The sequence below is a fragment of the Poecilia latipinna genome, unplaced genomic scaffold (genome assembly GCF_001443285.1).
Source record: "Poecilia latipinna isolate Pla-1442-1.1 unplaced genomic scaffold, P_latipinna-1.0 Scaffold523, whole genome shotgun sequence".
Lineage (NCBI taxonomy): Eukaryota > Metazoa > Chordata > Actinopteri > Cyprinodontiformes > Poeciliidae > Poecilia > Poecilia latipinna.
The window spans coordinates 188,674-208,466 of record NW_015113139.1 but is presented as its reverse complement, the minus strand read 5'-3'; the positions used below and the strand labels follow the sequence as shown (position 1 = coordinate 208,466).

Genomic DNA, 19,793 nt, shown 5'->3' with positions numbered 1-19,793 from the left:
TAGCAACTTCTCCAAGATCGATTCCATTCCATTAGTGAGTTTTAGAGTCCTCAGCTGGGCTGTGAGTCTCAGCAAGACTCGCATCCAACTCTGTCCACACCAACAGTCTGAGTGTTCCCTAGTTCGGCCAAGTCTGTCACAAATTTGATGATAAACCAGGTATCCGCAAGCTCCAAACAGCAGAAATCCTGTTATCATGAATAAATCCAGGGTGAATCCTGCTGGGTGTGTCCCCGCAGGACAAGAGGGCTCTCCTGTGCCCAGACTTCTCATTGAGAAAATTTGATCCATTGCATTGAGAGACCGGTTGACCAGATCCATAATTTGTAGATTTGGAGGATGTGCAAAGAAAGACTCCAAAAATCAAGAAAAAGACAGGACAAAAACAGAGCAAGCAGGGCAGGCATGGACAGGGAGGGAGCAGAGGTAAAAAGCGTCCACCTTCGCCGAGAGCAAGAGAGAAAAATAACTGTATTACCTAACCCCGTCTCCATTGTCAGCACTGATGTCCATCAAGTCAGTCAGAACTCAGTCTCCATGGTAACTACTTGTCGTAAACTCATGTTACACTCTGTTTTGGGAAAAGAATTACATGTCCAGGCCACCTTATGCTTTCTGTGATCTGGTTGGGATGTTTTTGGGTGAATTAACTGGTTTCTTTTTTAACAAGATTCATTCAAATTTTAAAAAATACTTTATTTATCCCAAAAGGAAATTAAATCTTGTCGTAACAAGTTATTTTCGTGATTCTGTGGGCAGGATGGATGTTCATGGCAGTCAAAAAAAAAGTCATAAGCAAACTATGCTAATCCACCTACTTAGCTTTTGCCTTTTTAAGTCTCTGGTTTGCACTGTGCCAAATACAGTGATGTGCTGCTTATGGCCGGTGGTGTTCAGGTAATTATTGTTTACCCTGGTAAGTGTACTGAAATTCAGGAGGACCCCACAAAAGTACCTATATACGAAACAAACTATCACATTGTTTTTGGCTTCCTTTTTGTTTAATAAATTATGCCACTATGGAATCAGTGGGTTATGTTTGTGTGCACTTTGAAGTTTACTTTAAAACGTTAAAGTTCTTGAATTGACTGATGAGTGTGCTTTCTTTTTTTTTTACCGTGACTTATGACTGCTGTCCACCCCCGAAGGCCACAGCTTTGGTCTGTTTCAAACTCACCTTGATATCCTGTAACTAGGCTGCATCCTCGTCCCAGGGAGGAAATAAATGTCATGGACAGGGAGATTGAGTTTTACGCTTGGTGTCTGCCAAGCGGTTTGAGCCACATCATAACAGCTTACTATTTAAAGGTGGGAATGCTCCGAGCCACCCCTCCACTCCCTCATCCTGCCACCTGCTCCTGTTCATCTGCCCTTCAGTGACAGACCAATCGGTCCTCCTTCTCTTCCTGCTTTAGTCCCCTCTGTCTTACCTCCTGTGTCCACTCCTTATACCCCACCTTTGACTCGATCTGGATTTGTTCCCTTCCCTCCTTCCTTGAGGATTTAACTTGACCGTTTGGCTCAGCGGTAACTAACTTTTCACAGCTGGTGGCCTGGTGATGGCGGAGGGCGTGCGTCCTGAGGATTACTGCGACGAGCCAGTGGAAGATGAGTTCGGAGAGATCATCAAGTGTCGGTCTGGTAAGAGATCAAAGCCTCCTGTGTGTGTGTGTGGGTCCAGGAGCGTACTGACCCATATGCTGCTGACTGAGATATCAAAGGCTGCAGTACACTGATGCTGATCGTGCTCCAAGCTAGTGACAGCAAAGAGAGGGGGTCACCCAAAACTTTTTAATTGTTGCATCACCAATATACCAACTGATGCAAAATTTGAGTCTATATAGTTGATTTCAATCTTTATTTTTCTACAAAATACATTTCTGTATGGTTCAAATATAAATAAACTATAAAGTTTACTTGTAGATGACTTTATGCCTGAACAAATAGCTTAACTTGACTGGTGTTAGCTTAAAGCTAAAAACATGTCAGTGCCACTGTCATGCATAAGGTATCATATGACTTCCAATAGGAAATGAGCACACCAATCTGTAGTGACTGTGCATAGTTTCCTTTTGAGGTTATATTTTTTAACTATCATATGAGACAGAACAATTTTATTGTCTGGACGACATGTTTAGTATCTACTCTTGATATGAGAGGACTTGTTGGAGAACCAAAACAGACAGGGAGCAGACAGGTGTCCAACTAAAATAGTTTGACTGACCATCCGACACTGAACAATAAAATCATTAACCATGTAGAGTGCTGTGAAAAACTATTCAACCCTTTACAGATTTCCTCCATTTTTTTTGTTTTTTGTCTTTGATGTTTCTGATCATCAAAGATAAACTGAGTAAATACAAAAAACTGTTTTCAAATGATGTTGTCATTTATTAAGGGGTAGGGGGGGAAACTTCCCAGGTCTAGTCACCGCAAGCCCAGAAATAGTCATTTGACCTCATCTGGCAAATCAAGAATTAGCTTAAATAGAACCTATGAGACAATTTAACGTTCTCAAAATTTCAAAACGGCAGAGGAAAAACAAAGTTGTTAGTATCTACACATTCGGGGAAAGTTACAAAACAACAGAGAGATAGGCCATCCAGAAACTTAGAAAAAGATGGAACAGTGGGAAACTTTAATGGAGTGGAAGGTCAACCAAATTACTCTTTCATCAAGAAAGAGTTGACAACCGCTACTCCAATGTTTATAGTATAAACTGCAGCCGGAGTCAGTGCTTTAAGAAACTTGAAAAACTGTAACACTACTGATTTAGAAAAGTTAGTGTTGTTCATCAAGAGGTCATCAAAGAACCCAGAACAATAGGAGAGGCATTGCAGGCCTCACTTTGCCTTCTAAGGTCAGAATTAATGATTAAAGACAATGGGAGAAAATGACCTTCATTTCAAGGCCAAAAAGGAAAGTTCAAGGCAAAGTTTCAAGGCCAAAATCACTGCAGAACAAAAACAACAAAAAGGCTGTTTTTCATTAATTATCTAAAGACCTTGATGATGAATAAGACAAAAGATTGACTTTTTGGAAGGTGGGTGTCACTTTCCATCTCATTTAACATTTGGTGGTAGTGTGACGTGTGGGACTGGTTTGCTTGATGTGTCGCTGTTATTGGTGGAGCTGGTCATTCTTCTTCCAGTATAAATCCTTGAAGTAGAACGTTTGACCATAAGTTCATGACAGCTCGGGTTACGCAGCAAGACAATGACCCAAAGCACACCTGCAGGTTCACCAACGAATGACTCCAAAAAATCTCAAAAGTTTTGGAACGAACTAGTCAAACTCTGGATTGAAATTGGTGCAATGGCGAGAATCTAAACAGACCATTTGTGCTCAAAACCCGTCAAATGTGACGGAGTTAAAGCAGTCGCTCAAAGAAGATCGGAGAGAAATTCCTCCATAGTGATGTGAAACAGTCATTGCCAGTTTTGGTAAGTGCTTGATGGCAAAACCCATTGGTAGGTTTATGGAGGTAGCCTTATTCTCCAATATCGTCAACTGTTGGAGAACTCGCACGAGGTTGGTAAGGTCAGGAATTATGTTGGGTAAATGAGTCCCGGATCCCTGTCTGCATAAACAACGTCTTTAGCTTCTGTCTGCTTAAATAAAGCCTGATTGACTAAATAAGCCCCTTCCCATGTCCCCGTGACTTGTACACACACTCTCTTGTGTCTGTCTTGCCCACTGTACCCTCTGGTGTAGTTGGTGGGTCATCTCCAGCTGGAAATAGCATTCAGCTGGCCAGGCAGACTGGTGTCAGATCGCCCAGTTTGGAAGCTATCACTCTGTCTTTATCTTTCTATCTTGTGATTTTCTCCCAGTTCTCTATTCTCCTCTAAGTTCATATCTTTGTATCCCCGTCAGGCGATTCTTGTTTATTCTCCTTATTTTCTGTCCCCTCCTCCTGTGTTTCTTTCTTGTGCTGCTCCTTTATCTCAGCGTGATGCATCTTACCACCCATGTTGTTGTCGCTGTGTGACTGGACTTTCTGTCGGGAGCTAAATCCGGCCTTCTATCTTTGTGCCGTAGGCCTCACTGGAGATACTTAACATACTGTCTGGAATACTGTCCTCCATCAGCGTATCAAGAGGTTTCAAGCTGAGAATGTTCAGTATTTCTTTGATATATACCCTCACTTTGATCTTGAAGATGTGTAAAGCCTTCCATGCAGCTAATAAAATGAAAAAAAGTCAATACTAAGTTTTAATATTAATAGAAATATAAATGTGTGTGTGCGCATGCACGCACAAAGTAGGTGTGTATTAGTTTGTCTTGTGAAATTCTAAGGAACTGCCCTCCACCCTCTGATTTAAATCATCCAGCATAGCAACACACATTAAGAAACCACATTTATACATAATTAAAACAACTTTGCATGGAGCTGATAATAGCTGCAGCTATTATTTGGCAAATTGGCTTTCAAGGTCTGTCTCTTCTTCTTTTGTCATTGATTTGTCTGTTTTTTTTTTTTTTTTTCAAACTAAACTCCATCCTAAGGTTTCAGAAAGTTTTTTTCCCCCCACAGAACTAGATTAAAAATGAACAAAGAGAAGCAGGTGGCCAAGAAAACTACAAAACATGTTCAGAAAGACGGAAGAAGTATTGATCCAGAGCTCTTCTGTAATCTAACAGTGCAGTCTGGATTGTTGGAAGCTAAAGGAGATGAAGTAAAATCTGGTTGGACGCTTTTTAAATATTCATAAGAACCACAATGGTTTGTTGTTTAGGTTCATATTGAGCAGGTGCTACAAAGAAAACAAATTGAACAATTAAACAAAATTATTTTATTTGGATTGTAAATGATGGGGCAACGGTCAAGTCTTTGATTGGATTGTTATAACACGATTGTATTCCGTTATTTTATTGTTTGTATTTCATTAAGTTGTCTCAAGGGACTTATCTAGCGTTCTGTTGACCAAAAGTAAAAAGATCTCACTAACCGTAACTAACAGTTATTTTTAATACTTTAATTTTTACAAATTCTTCTAATGGAAGTTTTTTTTTTTTTTATCCTGGTGTTTTTGGACCTCTGGGACAAATTTGGACATAGAAACATTGAATTGAAATATAAATGTGCTCACCCCTCCCGACCCCACTGAGGGACAAGGGTGTTCAGAAAATGGATGGATGGATGGATAAATGTACTCAGTGGAAACACGCCAATTTTGAGAAAAAACTCACCTTTTTCAATAAGTTTTTGCGATAGAAATTAGAAATTAGTGTATTTTGCAAAACTTCAATGGGAACAATTTTTCTGCATCACCCGAGTCATCTGATCCACAACCGGATGTTACTACTGGTGGAAAAAACAACGATGATGACAGGATGTAGTAGGATTATGATGTTTTTTTAATGACGTGATTTTAACAGCATTTCTTATTTAATAGAACACAGCAATTGTTTTTTCTGTGTGTGTTTTTTTTTTTACATTAGCAGAATAGCAACAAATTTTTGTCCACATTTGTTCTGGAAACGCAGCTAGTGAAGCAGCAACATGGACTTAGTTTTTCACAGTTTAGCATGGTTTTTAAAAGAAATAGTATTTTCTTTCCCCTGTAAAATGTGTCAGTTTGAAGCAGCCTTTAGTGGCTTCGGAAGAAACCAGACGCTCAAATTTTAAGTTCAACTAACGGCTTGTGTTTGGATAGAGAAGACAAGGAGAAACATGTGAAACATGAATAAATAAAATGATTAAACTGAAAGCAAAATAATAGGATATTTAGCCTACTGAAAAAGTAAACAACCATTCATCATGTTGAGCTATAAGCCGACAGAGGAACAGATGTACAGTGAACCTTCCTGTGGTGTGAACAGAATGGAGGGCAAAGCTTCAAATGAAACAAAGCTATAAGTAATTTTTCAAGCCTGACTGAGGAACACCCTTCGGGAAATCCAATTTTGAGGTTGGCAGGCTGCATGATGCAGGAACCGGGCTTACAGGAATGAAACTGTAACCAAAAGGCAGTGCTGGGATTAATTGGGAACAGAACACACCGAGCTTTGCATCTAAAATGAATCTGGGCTTACAGGTAAAACAGTTTTTCTGCCAAGGAAATAATTAATGGTCAGCCATCTTAGGTAGAGTTAGAATTCTGCTAAGTTAGCTGGATTACAATGAGTAGGAACAGGATCGCTTACTGTTTCTCTTGGACCATCAAATAAGGTTTTTAATGTTTGCACTTTGGCTGGTATTCTGAGTAAAAACAAAAAACAGGGAACAGTTATGGCTTAGAGCAACAGCCATCACCGTTTTGAGGTGTTATAATTCTGTTTTTAATATTGCAGCAGATAAACTGAGTAGATATTACACTGGAAGACTTTCAACCCACCCGCTCATATCTTATTGTTTTGCTTTTGTTTCCTGTTCAATATTTCAACTCAGCATTTGCTGTTGTTGTTCCATGGCACTGAATCCAAAGGACAACATGTTCTGTGTTGCCTCTAACTTTGATAAAATTACCTTTCAAACCCCGGGGAATCCCAATTCATTGACCCAAAATTAGAATTGATGAGGTTTATTATGATTTAGATCTAATTCTGAAACCATATAGGCCTTAATTTAATACTGGTGAGGTAATTTGTATTCAGGGACTGGCGAGCAGGTTATGAATTGTGCATAAATTTACCCTGGCTTGCAAACAAATGGATATAATGACTTTCTGAGCTATGAAAAAAAAAAAAAATAGGCTGCAATTCTTTTATTATTTTTCTTTCATTGTCAAACTCTAGAGGAACTAATGTTTCTGTGATCTGATTGAGCTTTATTATAAAGAGTGGTTTAGATAGCAAACATTAATGAAATACATTTTAGCTCATAAATGTTACTTGCAATAACGGTTGGTATTTTTATTTTGGGGGATAATGGAAAATCTACCTAAACATTTAAAAACACAACTTAAAGGAATTTTCTGTTAACATTTTGCCTCATTTTTAGTTTGCGTTTCCAGCAAAGAACCGTAAGTTATGTTTATGTTTGTATTTATATTGATAAAATAGTCAACTTTGATAAATGTAAAGACTGTCTCAAAGCAAGAATTCAAACTTGTTCAGATTAAGCTAGTTTAGCAACAGTGCTAATGCTAACGTCAAACTCTGTAACCAGCAGAGGTTGCCTAAAAGCAGTCGACGGTAATGAGCAACATCTAAGCTGTGGCTGTCAGGTAAAAGCTTTACACGCCATGTTAGGAAAATTTTTAAAAATGAATGTTTCGGTGCCGCATAGCAACAGAGTTCATACGTTAGAAGAAGTCAAATTAGCTAGCAAGTGCCGCTTCTTTACCGTGAGGCACTTTGTTACCAATAAAAAAATGCATCTTTGCTGTGTTTAAGCAAAAAGTTGAGATGGTGGCTTGTTAGATGAAAATTTCATAATTAATGACTACTTATGGAACATTTTTGTACAAGTCAAGGACAAACACTTCAACCTTGTTACATTTAAATTAGCGTTAAGGAAGATGATACTTGGATAAAGAAGTTCAGGGACGTCATTGGTATGCAAGTTATCCTGTTTATGAATTGATTTTGCAGCTGTTTCAAACTGCGCTTTAATTAATGAAAAATAAATCAAGAAATATTGCGTAGTTGGAACTAAGCGGTAAATTTTCATCTATGTTCTTCTGCCTACTTCAACCTACCAGCTGGATTTCATGTTTTAATCAAAATTAATCTTTAATTCGACCAAAATAAGCAAAATCAAACTTTCTCAGAATAATAATATTTTTTCTGGGGGGAAAAAATTATTATGATCTTAAAGGGTGTTATTGTAACATTTATGTCATGAACACACATGTGTGTGTGGTGTGATCTGTTTGTAGATACTCCCTTTAACACATTGGGAAGTGAACTCAAATATTTGAGTAATTAAATAAACCATTTAAAAAGAAATCACCTTAAAATTGTTGGAATTTAACAAATTGTGATAAGTGTCAGAAAGAAAGAATATTAGCATAATTTTTGATAAATTTTTTTGATTATGATCACCCTACATAAAATATTTGCCTGTCTGAACAATTTTATTGGTTAAATTCTAACAGTTCATTTTATGATTACAGGCTGGAAAAAAATAAAGTTGGCTTTATTTATTAATAAAATACTGAGTTTGGAATTTGAAGCAGAATTTAAGGGAAGCAAAATTACACCCAATCAGAAATGTGAAGATCTGGAATTTTTTTAAATTCAGAATGAACGCTAATGAGTAATACACATTATAGCCAGGAGATGGCAGCAGAGACTCCTACTGGCTGGGGAAAGCTTCCTCAGAGGCATGCGAGTTACTGGCAAAGTGCGTGGGAACAGATTCTGTTCTTAGGAGAGTTGAGTCTGGCTCTAAATTAAAGAAAGACAGGTTGGGTTGACCCAGACAGAGAGCAAGAGAGGGGACAGAGGAGGAAAAACAAGCTCTAAATGATAAAGGAGGTGGAGGAGAAAAAAAAAACAGCTGTTGATTTTTTCAGGGAAAAGAAAGCTGGTGGTAAAATAAATGAGTGGGTTGTGGGTAGCGGTGGATATGAAGGCTGGAACGGAGGGTTCACTGTATGATCTGACCCACATGGAGTTTCTGGGTCATTATAGACCAGAAAAGGAAGAGCAGGAGGCTGTTTGGGAGGGACTGGTAATGAGTCTGACAGTTGAGGATCCCAGGGGATCTCCTTCCCTAATCATCAGACACACACAAGCCTGTGCATACAAAAACGAAGAAAGGTTTTGGATAATGCTAGGGATTCTCCTCAAATCAGTTTGCAGCTCCCCTCATCCTAATGGAGGTGGGCTGACAGCTCCCTGCAAGGTCTTCAACGATTAGTCAGGAGAGAGCAAGAGTCATGCTGGGAACAAGTCAGCAAAAATGACTCCACAGATCATTGATGCAAGAACCCTTCATGCTCACTGCTAGTCTCACGTAGTCAGCATGGCAGCCTTTGAGGACATCACTATGGGCTGTTAAGGTGTTGGGAACCTGCTGAGTACGAAGAAGGAATCATTAATTCATTAAATCAGACTGCAAATAGTTGACACTGGGCTTAGCGTCTGAATCCTCTCCGATTCAGCAGTGGTGAGGGTTTAAAGCCTGCCAAAGTGTGGATCAAAAGTTGAGGTGGGAACTTTGAAACATGAATTACACTTGAGCAAAATTTCTCAGAAATAGGGAAAATGTTCACAGGTGTGTGCTTTTTCGGTATGAGACATAAACAAATCAACAAAACCTGTAATCGAATCGTTTGTGTTGGTTAAAGACTCGTCCATCCTTTGGCTTTGAACAATTTGGCTTTATTTAACAGATAAGGCAATCCTTAGTGTCCAAAAATTTTTTTACTGTATCAAAAGCTTTTCCTAGATCAATTAAAAAACACCAGCGAACAGCAGAAATGTTTCATAAAGCCAAATTGGATTAAAATACCAGGAACTGTCCTGGTTTATTGACCATTCAAGAGTAGGATAATTTTTTATTACCTTAGAAACTGTAGAAAGTGAGCTAATAGCCGTATAATTACTTATTACTGCTAGGATTACTGGATTTAGGGATTGGCATAATGACAGAGAATTTCTCGGAGTCTGGAAAAAAAATATTTGTGGAGTTATTCATAAAGCAGTTATTGGTGCTACTATTATAGTTTTTCAGGAGTGTTACTGATGTATCTTTATTAAAAATGGTTCACTAGACACAAATAAAAAGGAATTTTGTCAATCTGTCGTCAGCTGAGCTCCAGCTCTGTGTACTGGTGACTGAGTCGGCCCAGACTCATTACCGTCCTTCTGCGAAAGAGAGCGATAGGAAGTCTAAATGTGGTACTCCTTTATGGAGAGAGGCAGCAAATATGCATAAAAGGGGGACATGTTTAATTTAGATGATTGATATTACCTTCCATATGCATTCAAGCTGAATCTTTCTACCTTAAGTACCTCCTGCAAACATTTAATCCAGTGATATCTCCTTCTCTCCGGAGTGAAAATCTGAACCGGCGGACTCAAAGAAAGCTTTCCTTTCTTCATCAGTGAATTGAGTTTTCTAAAGAGACAGCATGTTTCTATCTGCAGAGATTAGCATTGAATAACCACATCTCCTCGATCTGGCCGTGACTTTTGTCTGTCTGGAGGGAAAAATCACTCTCCGTGTAGAACCAGCTTTTCCTCAAGGTTCTTCCAACGCGGCTAATTTCAATTTGTCTATGAGAGTAAGACTGAGAAGAGAAATGTTCCTTCCAGCTTTGAAGAGACTAGATTATGTTGCATTATCAGCACCAAAACCCCAATGATGCTTCATTTCCAATAATCAGGAAACAAAAACAAACATGAGTTCATTAGTGTTGCTTTTATCGCACACTACGGGGGCACATTTACTAAACTGAGAAGTCGTGGTCGTAAAACCGTTAGCTAATCCAGCTCATTATGCTAATGGCCAAACCTATCTGGAAAAGACAAAATCATCACAGGGACAAAAACTAGTAATCAACACTCTACAAGGTACTTAGATAATGTAGAATAGTAACACATTTAGTTGTATTTCAATAGTTAGAACGTTATCAGTGTCATACTGTTAAAATAACTCCCAGTCTCACACAACTTGCAAAGTAGCTCAAGATCTCGAAACTTTCTCTATGTCTCACAAATGTAACTCAGAATATTGCACTTCATAGGATTTCTCAAAAATTACTATGGATTTCACAGAAGTGAAAAGTGACGTGCAAAATTAACTCAAATTTACCATAGAGTTTACAAGTATCTTGAAAAAGTGTTTTGAGGTCTCAACACTTCTGGGATCTTCCAATAGTTTTCACAATCGCTCAAAAGTAACGAAACCAACAAAGTGTTATGTAGTAACTCAAAAGTATGGATCTTATAACTGTTTTGCTACATCTTTGCAGAAATACCTCAGGGTCTTTCAACAGAGCTCTCAGAATTAACTCAAGATCTTGAGATGAAACAAAAGAAACTCTTGATCTCACAGAGATTGTGCAAGTCCTTGACAAAGTATCTTTGAAAGGAAATCCTCCAAAACCAGCTTTTTCCTTTTGGTTTGCTTTGCTGGGTTCAATATCTACGGACATGTTTCCAAAAACCAAATCAAGACTAAACAACTCTGTGACTCAGTCCCTGTAATGAATACCTTTTAGCTTTTTAAGAAAACAAAATGACATAAACATGTTGTTTAGGGGCCAGTAGATGGTGGACGAATGCGTTTTAGAATAACCTCAATGTAAACATAGGACTATATGAATGTGCAAAGTAATTCTATCACCTCATTGTGTGCTTTCTTACTCATGTTAGCACATGTTTATTTCCTGCATTCTGTCTTTTTTGATTTTCTTTTTACTACCTCATCTTTTTCTCTGATTATTTTCTAAGGTTTTGTCTTGGAAGACCTTGGCTTACACAATTTGCCATTGTCTGACACCCAAGAAGACACATAAAAGCATCCTGAATCCCCCTCACATCTCTCTCCTTTTCCATTGCTAACTCTCTCTAAAAGTCAAAAGTCACTGTCAGCAATGTTCTTTTCATTTTCCTTCACTGAGGTAGTTTTATAAGCTCATAATAAAAAGCAGAGATTGAATATGAGAGATGGCCTAAAGAATGTAGATGATGGAATTGGTAGAAAACTGAAGGTTGTGGAGAGAAAAAAAAAAAAAGTGATTTATGTGAGACTGTAAATGAGGACCGACTGAGAGGAGCGCGGGATGAGATGGAGGAAGCGACTATATTTAGTACAGAGGTTAAACAGCACAGCCCATCTTTGATAAATATTTATTTATATAACTCATCTGCTTTGATCTATTCCTTCGTGATTCAGGCTGTATGTTTAGAGTAGTTATCTAGACGGCGAACCTCTACTCCAGCCTCTATCAGCTTTTCTGCCAGTAATGCCCTGTAAGCGGCTCCATCCGTCACCACACCATGATGCAGCCACCACCATGTTTGACAGTGGAGATAGTGCGTTCAGGGACATTTCTAGTGTCGATTTTCTGCTTCACAGAGTATTTTGTATGGGTACCAAATGTTTATTAAAAAAATATGTTTAGCAATACATATTAATGAATAGAGTTTCAATGTTGACTGTATATAATATCAGTAAGTATTAGTTGTGGAACATGAAAGCTAAATTAATATCAGCTATATAAATGAAACCTTTTTGTTCATGACAGTTAAAGGGACAGTGTTATATGTTTTCCAGGCACATAGTGCCATTTTATAGCACAATCAAGTAACTATGGTAACTTGTTAAAAAAAATACTGTAACACTTTATTTGAAGGGGTCTTCATAAGACTGATATGACACAGTCATTAACATGACATAACACCTATTAAGAGCATGAAGGAGTCTTTATGAATCTCTGACTGTTAAATAATGACACTTTTAATGCAACATTGCTTTAAAAGTTTCATTAAAAGTCCATTCAAAGTGCCAACTTTGCATTATTTGGTAACTATATACATTTTAACATACACATTATACGCTGTCTGCATGTCCCGTTAGGAAAGCCAACATGAAGCACCAAGGGACGCATTGAAGGAAAACAATCAAGGCATAAAGTTGCGAAAGGGCTGACATGCAGATGAAGGAGTGAGGGATGAGAGACCCAGTAAAGGGTCTGTGGGAGGAGAGGGACAGGGTTGTGATTGCACTTAATTGCTCCTCACATCCAGGGCGGGTCTAATCACTCTGAGGCTCGTGTGTTTGTGTGTGTGTGTGTGTGTGTGTGTGTGTGTGTGTGTGTGTGTGTGTGTGTGTGTGTGTGTAAATGTTTTCCAGCTCCCGGTTACAACCCTGAAGCTCGCTCATACTTTTAGCAGTGGTTCCTCATTAGGAAGCAGATGATACTGATGCTCCTTCTTCACCTTCAGCTCACACAGGGACGCCCTTTTAACCTCCACCAGCCTGTGAGGGGAGACAGGAAGTCAGTCCCCTCACTGAATGTTCCCACTGGGTGTATTACACCTGATTTCTGCTCCTGTTGATGATTTACAGTCTGTTTTTATTGTGGTCAAGTCACATTAGAAGGGAAAAGCTAATAGTCTAACATATTGGCATTCAAAATACAATTCTGATTCATTTTCACTCGTCGTCATTATAATTGAATCAAGACTTCAGACTTTAAATTTAACAAATGCAATCAGCATTGGTCGCTATGCTTTTTTTATTAAATCATTTGAAAATGAATTAGTGAACTAAAGTACTGATACATTTTCAGTTTCTTTATTAGCAATTATGCCTCTGGCTGTTTTAAACTTTCCAAAAAAAGGGGGTTTTAATGGGGGGGGGAAAAAAAAAAAAAAAAAAAAAAAAAATATATATATATATAAAAAGTCACTAATCTTGACCTTTTTTTCCACTTATAGACTCGTTGAAAGCAAAAACGTCATTGTACAGTCATGTGAAAAAGAATTATCTAGTGTGTTTTTAATTAATTCGAACATGCTTTTGAAATTAGTTTTAACAGAAATTAAATTAAAAACTAAAATTAGAACAAAGCTAAAATTTTAGCCTCAAACAGCTAAAATCCTTCTAGATGTAGTAGTAGTAGGGGGACTAAATAAAAATCCACGGCACACTTTTTAGATAATTAATGTAAAAAATTTGGAAAGTTATGTTTTTCTTTTTCTTCACTTAACAATTATGCATGACTTTGTGTTGGTTCATGAAGTAAAATACGTTAAAGTTTGCAGTTCTGATGTGATAAAATGCTAAAGAATTTAACGCATCGCACTTTTCAGAAGCATTACATTAGGTTCTGGTTTCATTACAGTTTGTAATGGAAAATGTTGCTGCAAGCAGTCACCTTTTCACATAAACAGAAATATTCTAAATAATTTGATAGACACAATAAGCATTTCACATCAGTACTATAAATTGTTAACGTTTTGTGGCAGAATGTTACAGCTTCTGTTCCTTCCACTATGACAAACATTGCCACGCTTTTGTGTCTGATTAAAAGCTTACCCAAACATCCCCTCCTGCTTAATCATTCTGGGTGCGAGGCACATTTTAGAGGAGAAACTATTTCTAAAGTACTCGACAAGATAAACAATTTAATCAACCCTCTGGTTGTTTGGATCCATTGTCTGCTTCTGTGGTGTAAAGCAAAACCTCTCTGGGCAGTTTGTCTGTGATCAGCATAAAAAAAAAAAAAAAAATGAAAGAAAAGGAGAGTTATCCTGGTTTTGTTTTGAGTCGAATTTGTTAAAAGCTGAAGATTATCCTTGCTTGAAAGGAAAACAGACTGTTAGGAAAGGATTAGAGGCACATAATTGAAACAATAGAGAACAATTTTTGAGATGCATTTATCTGGTATTGAATTTGGCTCAGACTTGTTTTGCTGGATATCTGCAGAGTGATGCTTCTTGTACAGCCTTCTGTCAGCCTCTGACCTCTATGTGAGGAAAGTTTAGCCCAATCCTCACTTCTGTGTGTGAAGTTCAGTGTTTATTGCATGTTCAACACGTTTCAGATCACCTCAAATCTTCTCAGTTAGGTCAAATTTATTCACTTTCTCACCACTTTGTAATTTTTTTTGTAATTCTAAGTGGGGATAAATGTTGAGCCGTCATGATTTATTCCTGAAAACCATTATCAGAGACAAAATACAGGAATGTCATTTCTATTTATTACAGAATATACAATATTTTAAAAGGTATCTTATTAGGAGTGAGCATTTATCGCATTGTTTACCATTTATTATGAAATATTTCTGATAATGATAAGAATTTTGACTTTGTTGTTTTGATAAATTTTAATTAATGATTTTTAAAAATATATATTATGTGAAATATTATTCTCTCCACTTTGTTCCACGAGAGCATCAATTAATGTCTTAAAAAAATACCTAAAAAGAATTAATCATTTTTTTATTGCTGTTTTTATTGTTATCACAAAATATTGTGATAAAATTCTAAGTCCATATCGCCCAACTGTTTATGTCTACACAACACACAGATATCTTAGCAATATGATACACTAACTTACAAGTAACTTTTTAGCAAGCTACAGAGGCTTGTTTTAAGTCAACAATTCCTCAATATTAATGATAAAGTTCTAATTCCATTGACAGATTAGTCAATTTATTACAAGACATTTTTCCTGAGTTATAAGTTAATTTATCTGCCAATAGAACAATAACTTTTTTCATCAATATTAAGGAATTGTTTACTTTTTAAAAAAAGCCTCTATAACTTGTTGAAAAGTTACTTTTAAGTTAGTCATATTTCAAGTGTACCAAGATATTTGCACTAGAAACTAGACCAAAATTACTTGGTAAGATTTTATGTTTTTGCAGTGTTGTACTGTTTAATTGTGGTACTTAAGTTTTTCAGTGTTGTAAAAATTGCTACTAAATGTCCACATATCCAAATATGTTCCTTTATAATTAATAGTACTGATACCTAGATCTTGACCTTTGGGCTTACTTGTGGGATTTTAAACACACCCTGTCAGTACTGTTGACCAAATAAAACCAAAACAGGATTTAACAGTAGAAAACTAAGGTCTGTGTTTCATACATGCTTGCTACTTATGTGTGAGTTTATGTAAAGACAATTTGGTGGCTAGTCTGAGCACACTAATTAAAATGATTTAATCCCCTTCATGGGATGGCTGGTGGCCATCCTATAATAATAATTCAGTTTATCACGTTGATTGAGAGAACTAATTATTTCCCAGTCATTTAACGCAGTGAAAATTATTACACTGGATTTTTTTTTTTTTTTAACTAACTGCAGGCTGTCAGGTGAATATTAGACAAGCTAATTACTTGCTGACCCAGAAACTGACATTTTTTAATAAAAAAAATAACCTGAAGAAGTAAATAAAACACCACTAAATACAATATGTACAAGGTGTAAGATTTAGAGCTCATAAAATCCCCTTCTCACCGGATTAGGATGTTAATTACCCACCCTTCACCTAATTTCCTTAAATAAATTTGCTTTTTGAGTCACCTAGTAAACGTAGTGTACTTGTGTGTAATCTAATCTTAGTATAAATTCAGTTCTTCTGTAAAGGGATTTAGGGAACAACTAAGTCCGACTAAATAAAACTTGTTTAGAGACACTGAAGTTGCATGACCTCTTGAAAGAGACAATCAAATGTAGGACATTTACTGCCCTTTTTAAAGGACCACTACTTTATTTCTGTTTTTGGGGTTTTAAAAAAAAAATTTAAAAAAAAAAAAAAAAAAAAAAAAAAAAAAGGTGAATACATTTTTAGTCAATTGGATGTTATTTAGCATTTGTGCAGTAACTCAGTCATTTAGCTAGAAGAAAAAAACATGTATTTTCATGTCAGCTTTGCCTTTCTGGGTAAACTTGAAACCAATATATATATTTTTTGTCTCTGTGACTATGCATGCCTTTGTGTCTGGGGGTGTGTGATTTCGGCAGCACTCGTTAAGCTAATGACTTTACCCTCAGCGGGGTCGCTGTCCTCAGAAAACTTACATTCGTTTATCGCCGCTGGCAGCTGAACACCACAGATGCTTCAGCAGCGGTAACAGGGATACAATACAGTATAGGCTCTGAGGTCGTTGGCAACCCAGGGGTCTCCCTCCAAACTTCCACGCAAGCCCGGAGGCGACTGGGGCCAAAACGCGGCTGCGGTGTTCAAAGACGAATAGGAGGGAGTGGAAATATCAGATCACAGCTACCCGCATCTGCTTCCTGTGTTGAGTTATTGTATCTAACAAAGCTAGATCAGGCCTTTTTATGATTTACAGTGTACCTGAGTGTGTGCCTGTGGCGTCTTTCTTCTTGCAGCCTTTTTTTTCTTCTTTTTGTTACACGGAGAATTGGGAGGTTTAGCCAAAAAGCTGGGGAAACGGCATCAAAGGAGACAACAAAAAGGATAAAAGTCAGCACGGACCTGCCATTTCACTATACTTAGGATATTCTATGAGGTGTTTCTCATCATTTGAATTACATCCATTTCAATTGTTTATTACTAATGATGCCAGCAGTGTGGGAGGAATTATAAAGTCTTTGCAATAAGCTAAAACACAGATAAAACACTTTAAATATGTGAAAACATCAGAAGAAATCAGCATTTATTGTTGGCCATCTGTTAAATGAAGACATGAACTCTTGACAAGGCATCACAGATCTTCCACCGTATATAACAAGTTTAAGGTACTTGCATACAACCATGAGGTTCTCAATGGGGTTCAGTGCAGTGGACTCTTAATTTTTTTCCAGAGCTGTATATAGCTCTGGAAAAAAGCTATATATAAAACACAAGTATACAAATACTTGTGTTTTGCATTTGCGAAACACAAGTATTTGGTGTTTCGCAAACGACGTGTGTTCGTTTTAATGACGATAGGGGCATCATTAAAATAAGTTTGATTTTTAGTGCTCAAACTGGTTGTTTGAACACTAAAACTCAAACAACCAGTGCTTAGTGCTTTCCTTAATACTTGTTCTTGGTTTCACTTCAAGCACATCTAGAGTGTTTGCTCCTGAAAAGCTCAAAGTTTGTCTCATCTGTCTCAGTTTAAGATAAAAAAGGATAGTGTGGAAGACTCCACTGTGACAGTTGGACAGAAAAAGCGTTTTTTGGCAACAAACTACAAACATTGGTTTGCTTACATAGATAAAAAGAAAGAATTTAATGGTTGCTATGAAGACTTTGTGATCTTAAAGTGTCACTTTTGTTTGTACTTCTCTAACAAACAGCTTTGGGGAATATTCTTTTACCACCTCACTATCTTCCTCTACCTTTCCTAGTCTCTCCTGGGGCATCAGTAATTCATCCCAGACTTTAGTTTGTGCTCTCATAGCTGCTAAAACTTCTCTCCACTTGGCCACCTGCTTTTCCTGGTACCTCAGGGATCCCACAAGGTACCTGCGTTTGAAAGGATTTCTACCTCCTCTAACACGATGTGCCCACCAGCAGGATTGGGGCTTTCCAGCTTCCCTGAAGGCAAAGAAAAAACAGAAAATATCCCTGTCCTCTGAAAGATTTAATATTTGACTAATGTATTCCCTCCACTTTCTGGTTTAGCAAAATTTGCGGTTAAGATTGCAAGCTTTGCATTCTCGTAATTTTGAATTATTTCCTCCACACGCCCCTCAACAGACAAGAGCCTGCGTGAGCACGCATATTCCTAGACATACCCTTGACAGAACAGTCTCTGTAATGGCCTTGTTCTCCAGTCCCAAATGGCGATAAGTGAATTTTCATTAAGAGAATATTGAGAATTGCAATAAATTGTTTTAATGACCTGAAAATGGCTTTGCCTGTCTGTAGAGAGAGAGGGGGGAAGAAGAAGAGATGAGCTACAGCACTTTGAACAGCGAATATAGAAATGTGTGTTTTGACTGAACGTCCAGTTTATCTGTTAATAAGGGCATCCATATACACAGCTAGGAATTTTTGCCTTTAGCCTGATCGTTTTTTAGAGCTTTCATCCAATTATTTCACTTTTCCGACTCTTTGACTATCTGATGCATGGTGTTTGTTGTTCTTTAAACTCCTAATTGCTACACTTTCTGTTTGATATGTAGCAAACAGTTGAAGGTAATTAAGTATTTGGCTAATGTATGTGTGTGTTTTTAGTGTGTGTGTGAGTGTATGAGACACACACTGCCAGCAAAATTGGGCAGCAGATTGTGGTGATTTTCAGCCAGCTGGTCGGGACTGTTTCTCTTTTTTTTGTCTCTTTCACTCACACACACACGCATGCACGCACACACACACATCCTTGCAGACTTGTACTAGCTTTTACACAAAGGAAACTTATCGTCACAGCAATCGCAACTCCCTAACGAGATCCCCCAGCCAATAAGGAGGCGGGATTGGTGCCACTTCCTGCCCCGGCTGACTAATGGCTGTGAGTAACGGTTCGTGATCACTGTAAATAAAGGCATATGTTTGCAAGCTGCGGATGTGCTAGTTCACCGCTTTGTGTGCCATCTAGGCTGGCTTCTCCAGCTCCTAGCGATGAACTGTACTGTAAGAAGTTTGCTGTGATCCAAAAGGTTGAGCAGGTGTAAAGTTAATAAAAGCAAGAGTGCTCAGTGTAGAACTGTGACATTATGGATTCTCCTGAGAAAATGTTGAGATATGTTTAAGGAAAAACCCGCAGCCAGAGGGAAATATGTTTGAGTTTCTGAGGTCACCATCCCATAGGTTTTAAATTCCTGCAGTCAGCAGTTCGGATTAAATGAGGCAAAATGCATTTCCATTTCAGCCTCCGTGTGTGTGTGTGTCACCACCTCCAAACCATGACTTGTTTTTCTTCTTTTCAGCAGATGTGGTAGATCTCAGAAGTCTCAAAGTGACACAATGATGAAACACTTTAAAACTAAAAATGCTGTTTGTCATCATATGAAACTTTCCTGCATGTCATCCACCTTCCTGTCTGATGACTCCAAAAAACAAAAAAGAAAAAAAGACAACAAAATTGTGGCATAAAATCTCAGAAAAAGGGCAGGTCTTGGGACATGTTGAAAAATGTGAACACCTCATCTCTCACACACCTTGCATAGCAGCCCTGCCTCAGAATCGGCACAATTGCAACTAAAATATTTCAACGATGACCCAGTAATAACATCTCATTACCTCAGGCTTCACTCGCCTCAGCATGCTGGACGCTTGAAAATGAAAGTGAAACTGACTGCATCAATCTGGCCACTTGTTGACATGCATATTGCATTCAGATTTCGTCCCCAGATACTTAGCTATTCATTTAAATATGAATAGCTGTGCTTCCTTTACAGATGTGTGCAAACTTTAATATTCTGCTTACATAACCCCCCCCCCCCCCCCCCCCCACCTGCCCCCCCACCCACACTTCATT

The 19,793-nt window shown here is 37.8% G+C and overlaps 1 protein-coding gene across 3 annotated transcripts in view; it reads left to right on the top strand.

Annotated features, from left to right (window-relative positions):
- The first annotated feature begins 1,351 nt into the window (after positions 1-1,351).
- The window catches only part of LOC106952535 (dystrophin), a 180,454-nt gene continuing 162,012 nt past the window's right edge, over positions 1,352-19,793 (top strand). For 2 of the 3 annotated variants that reach the window (XM_015040701.1, XM_015040700.1), the window contains exon 1: positions 1,353-1,641. In XM_015040701.1, coding sequence (XP_014896187.1) covers positions 1,560-1,641 — 82 coding nt within the window. In that variant the 5' untranslated portion in view covers positions 1,353-1,559. Of the gene's footprint in view, positions 1,642-19,793 lie in introns of all 3 variants that reach the window. The other variant, XM_015040703.1, reaches the window with a different exon arrangement.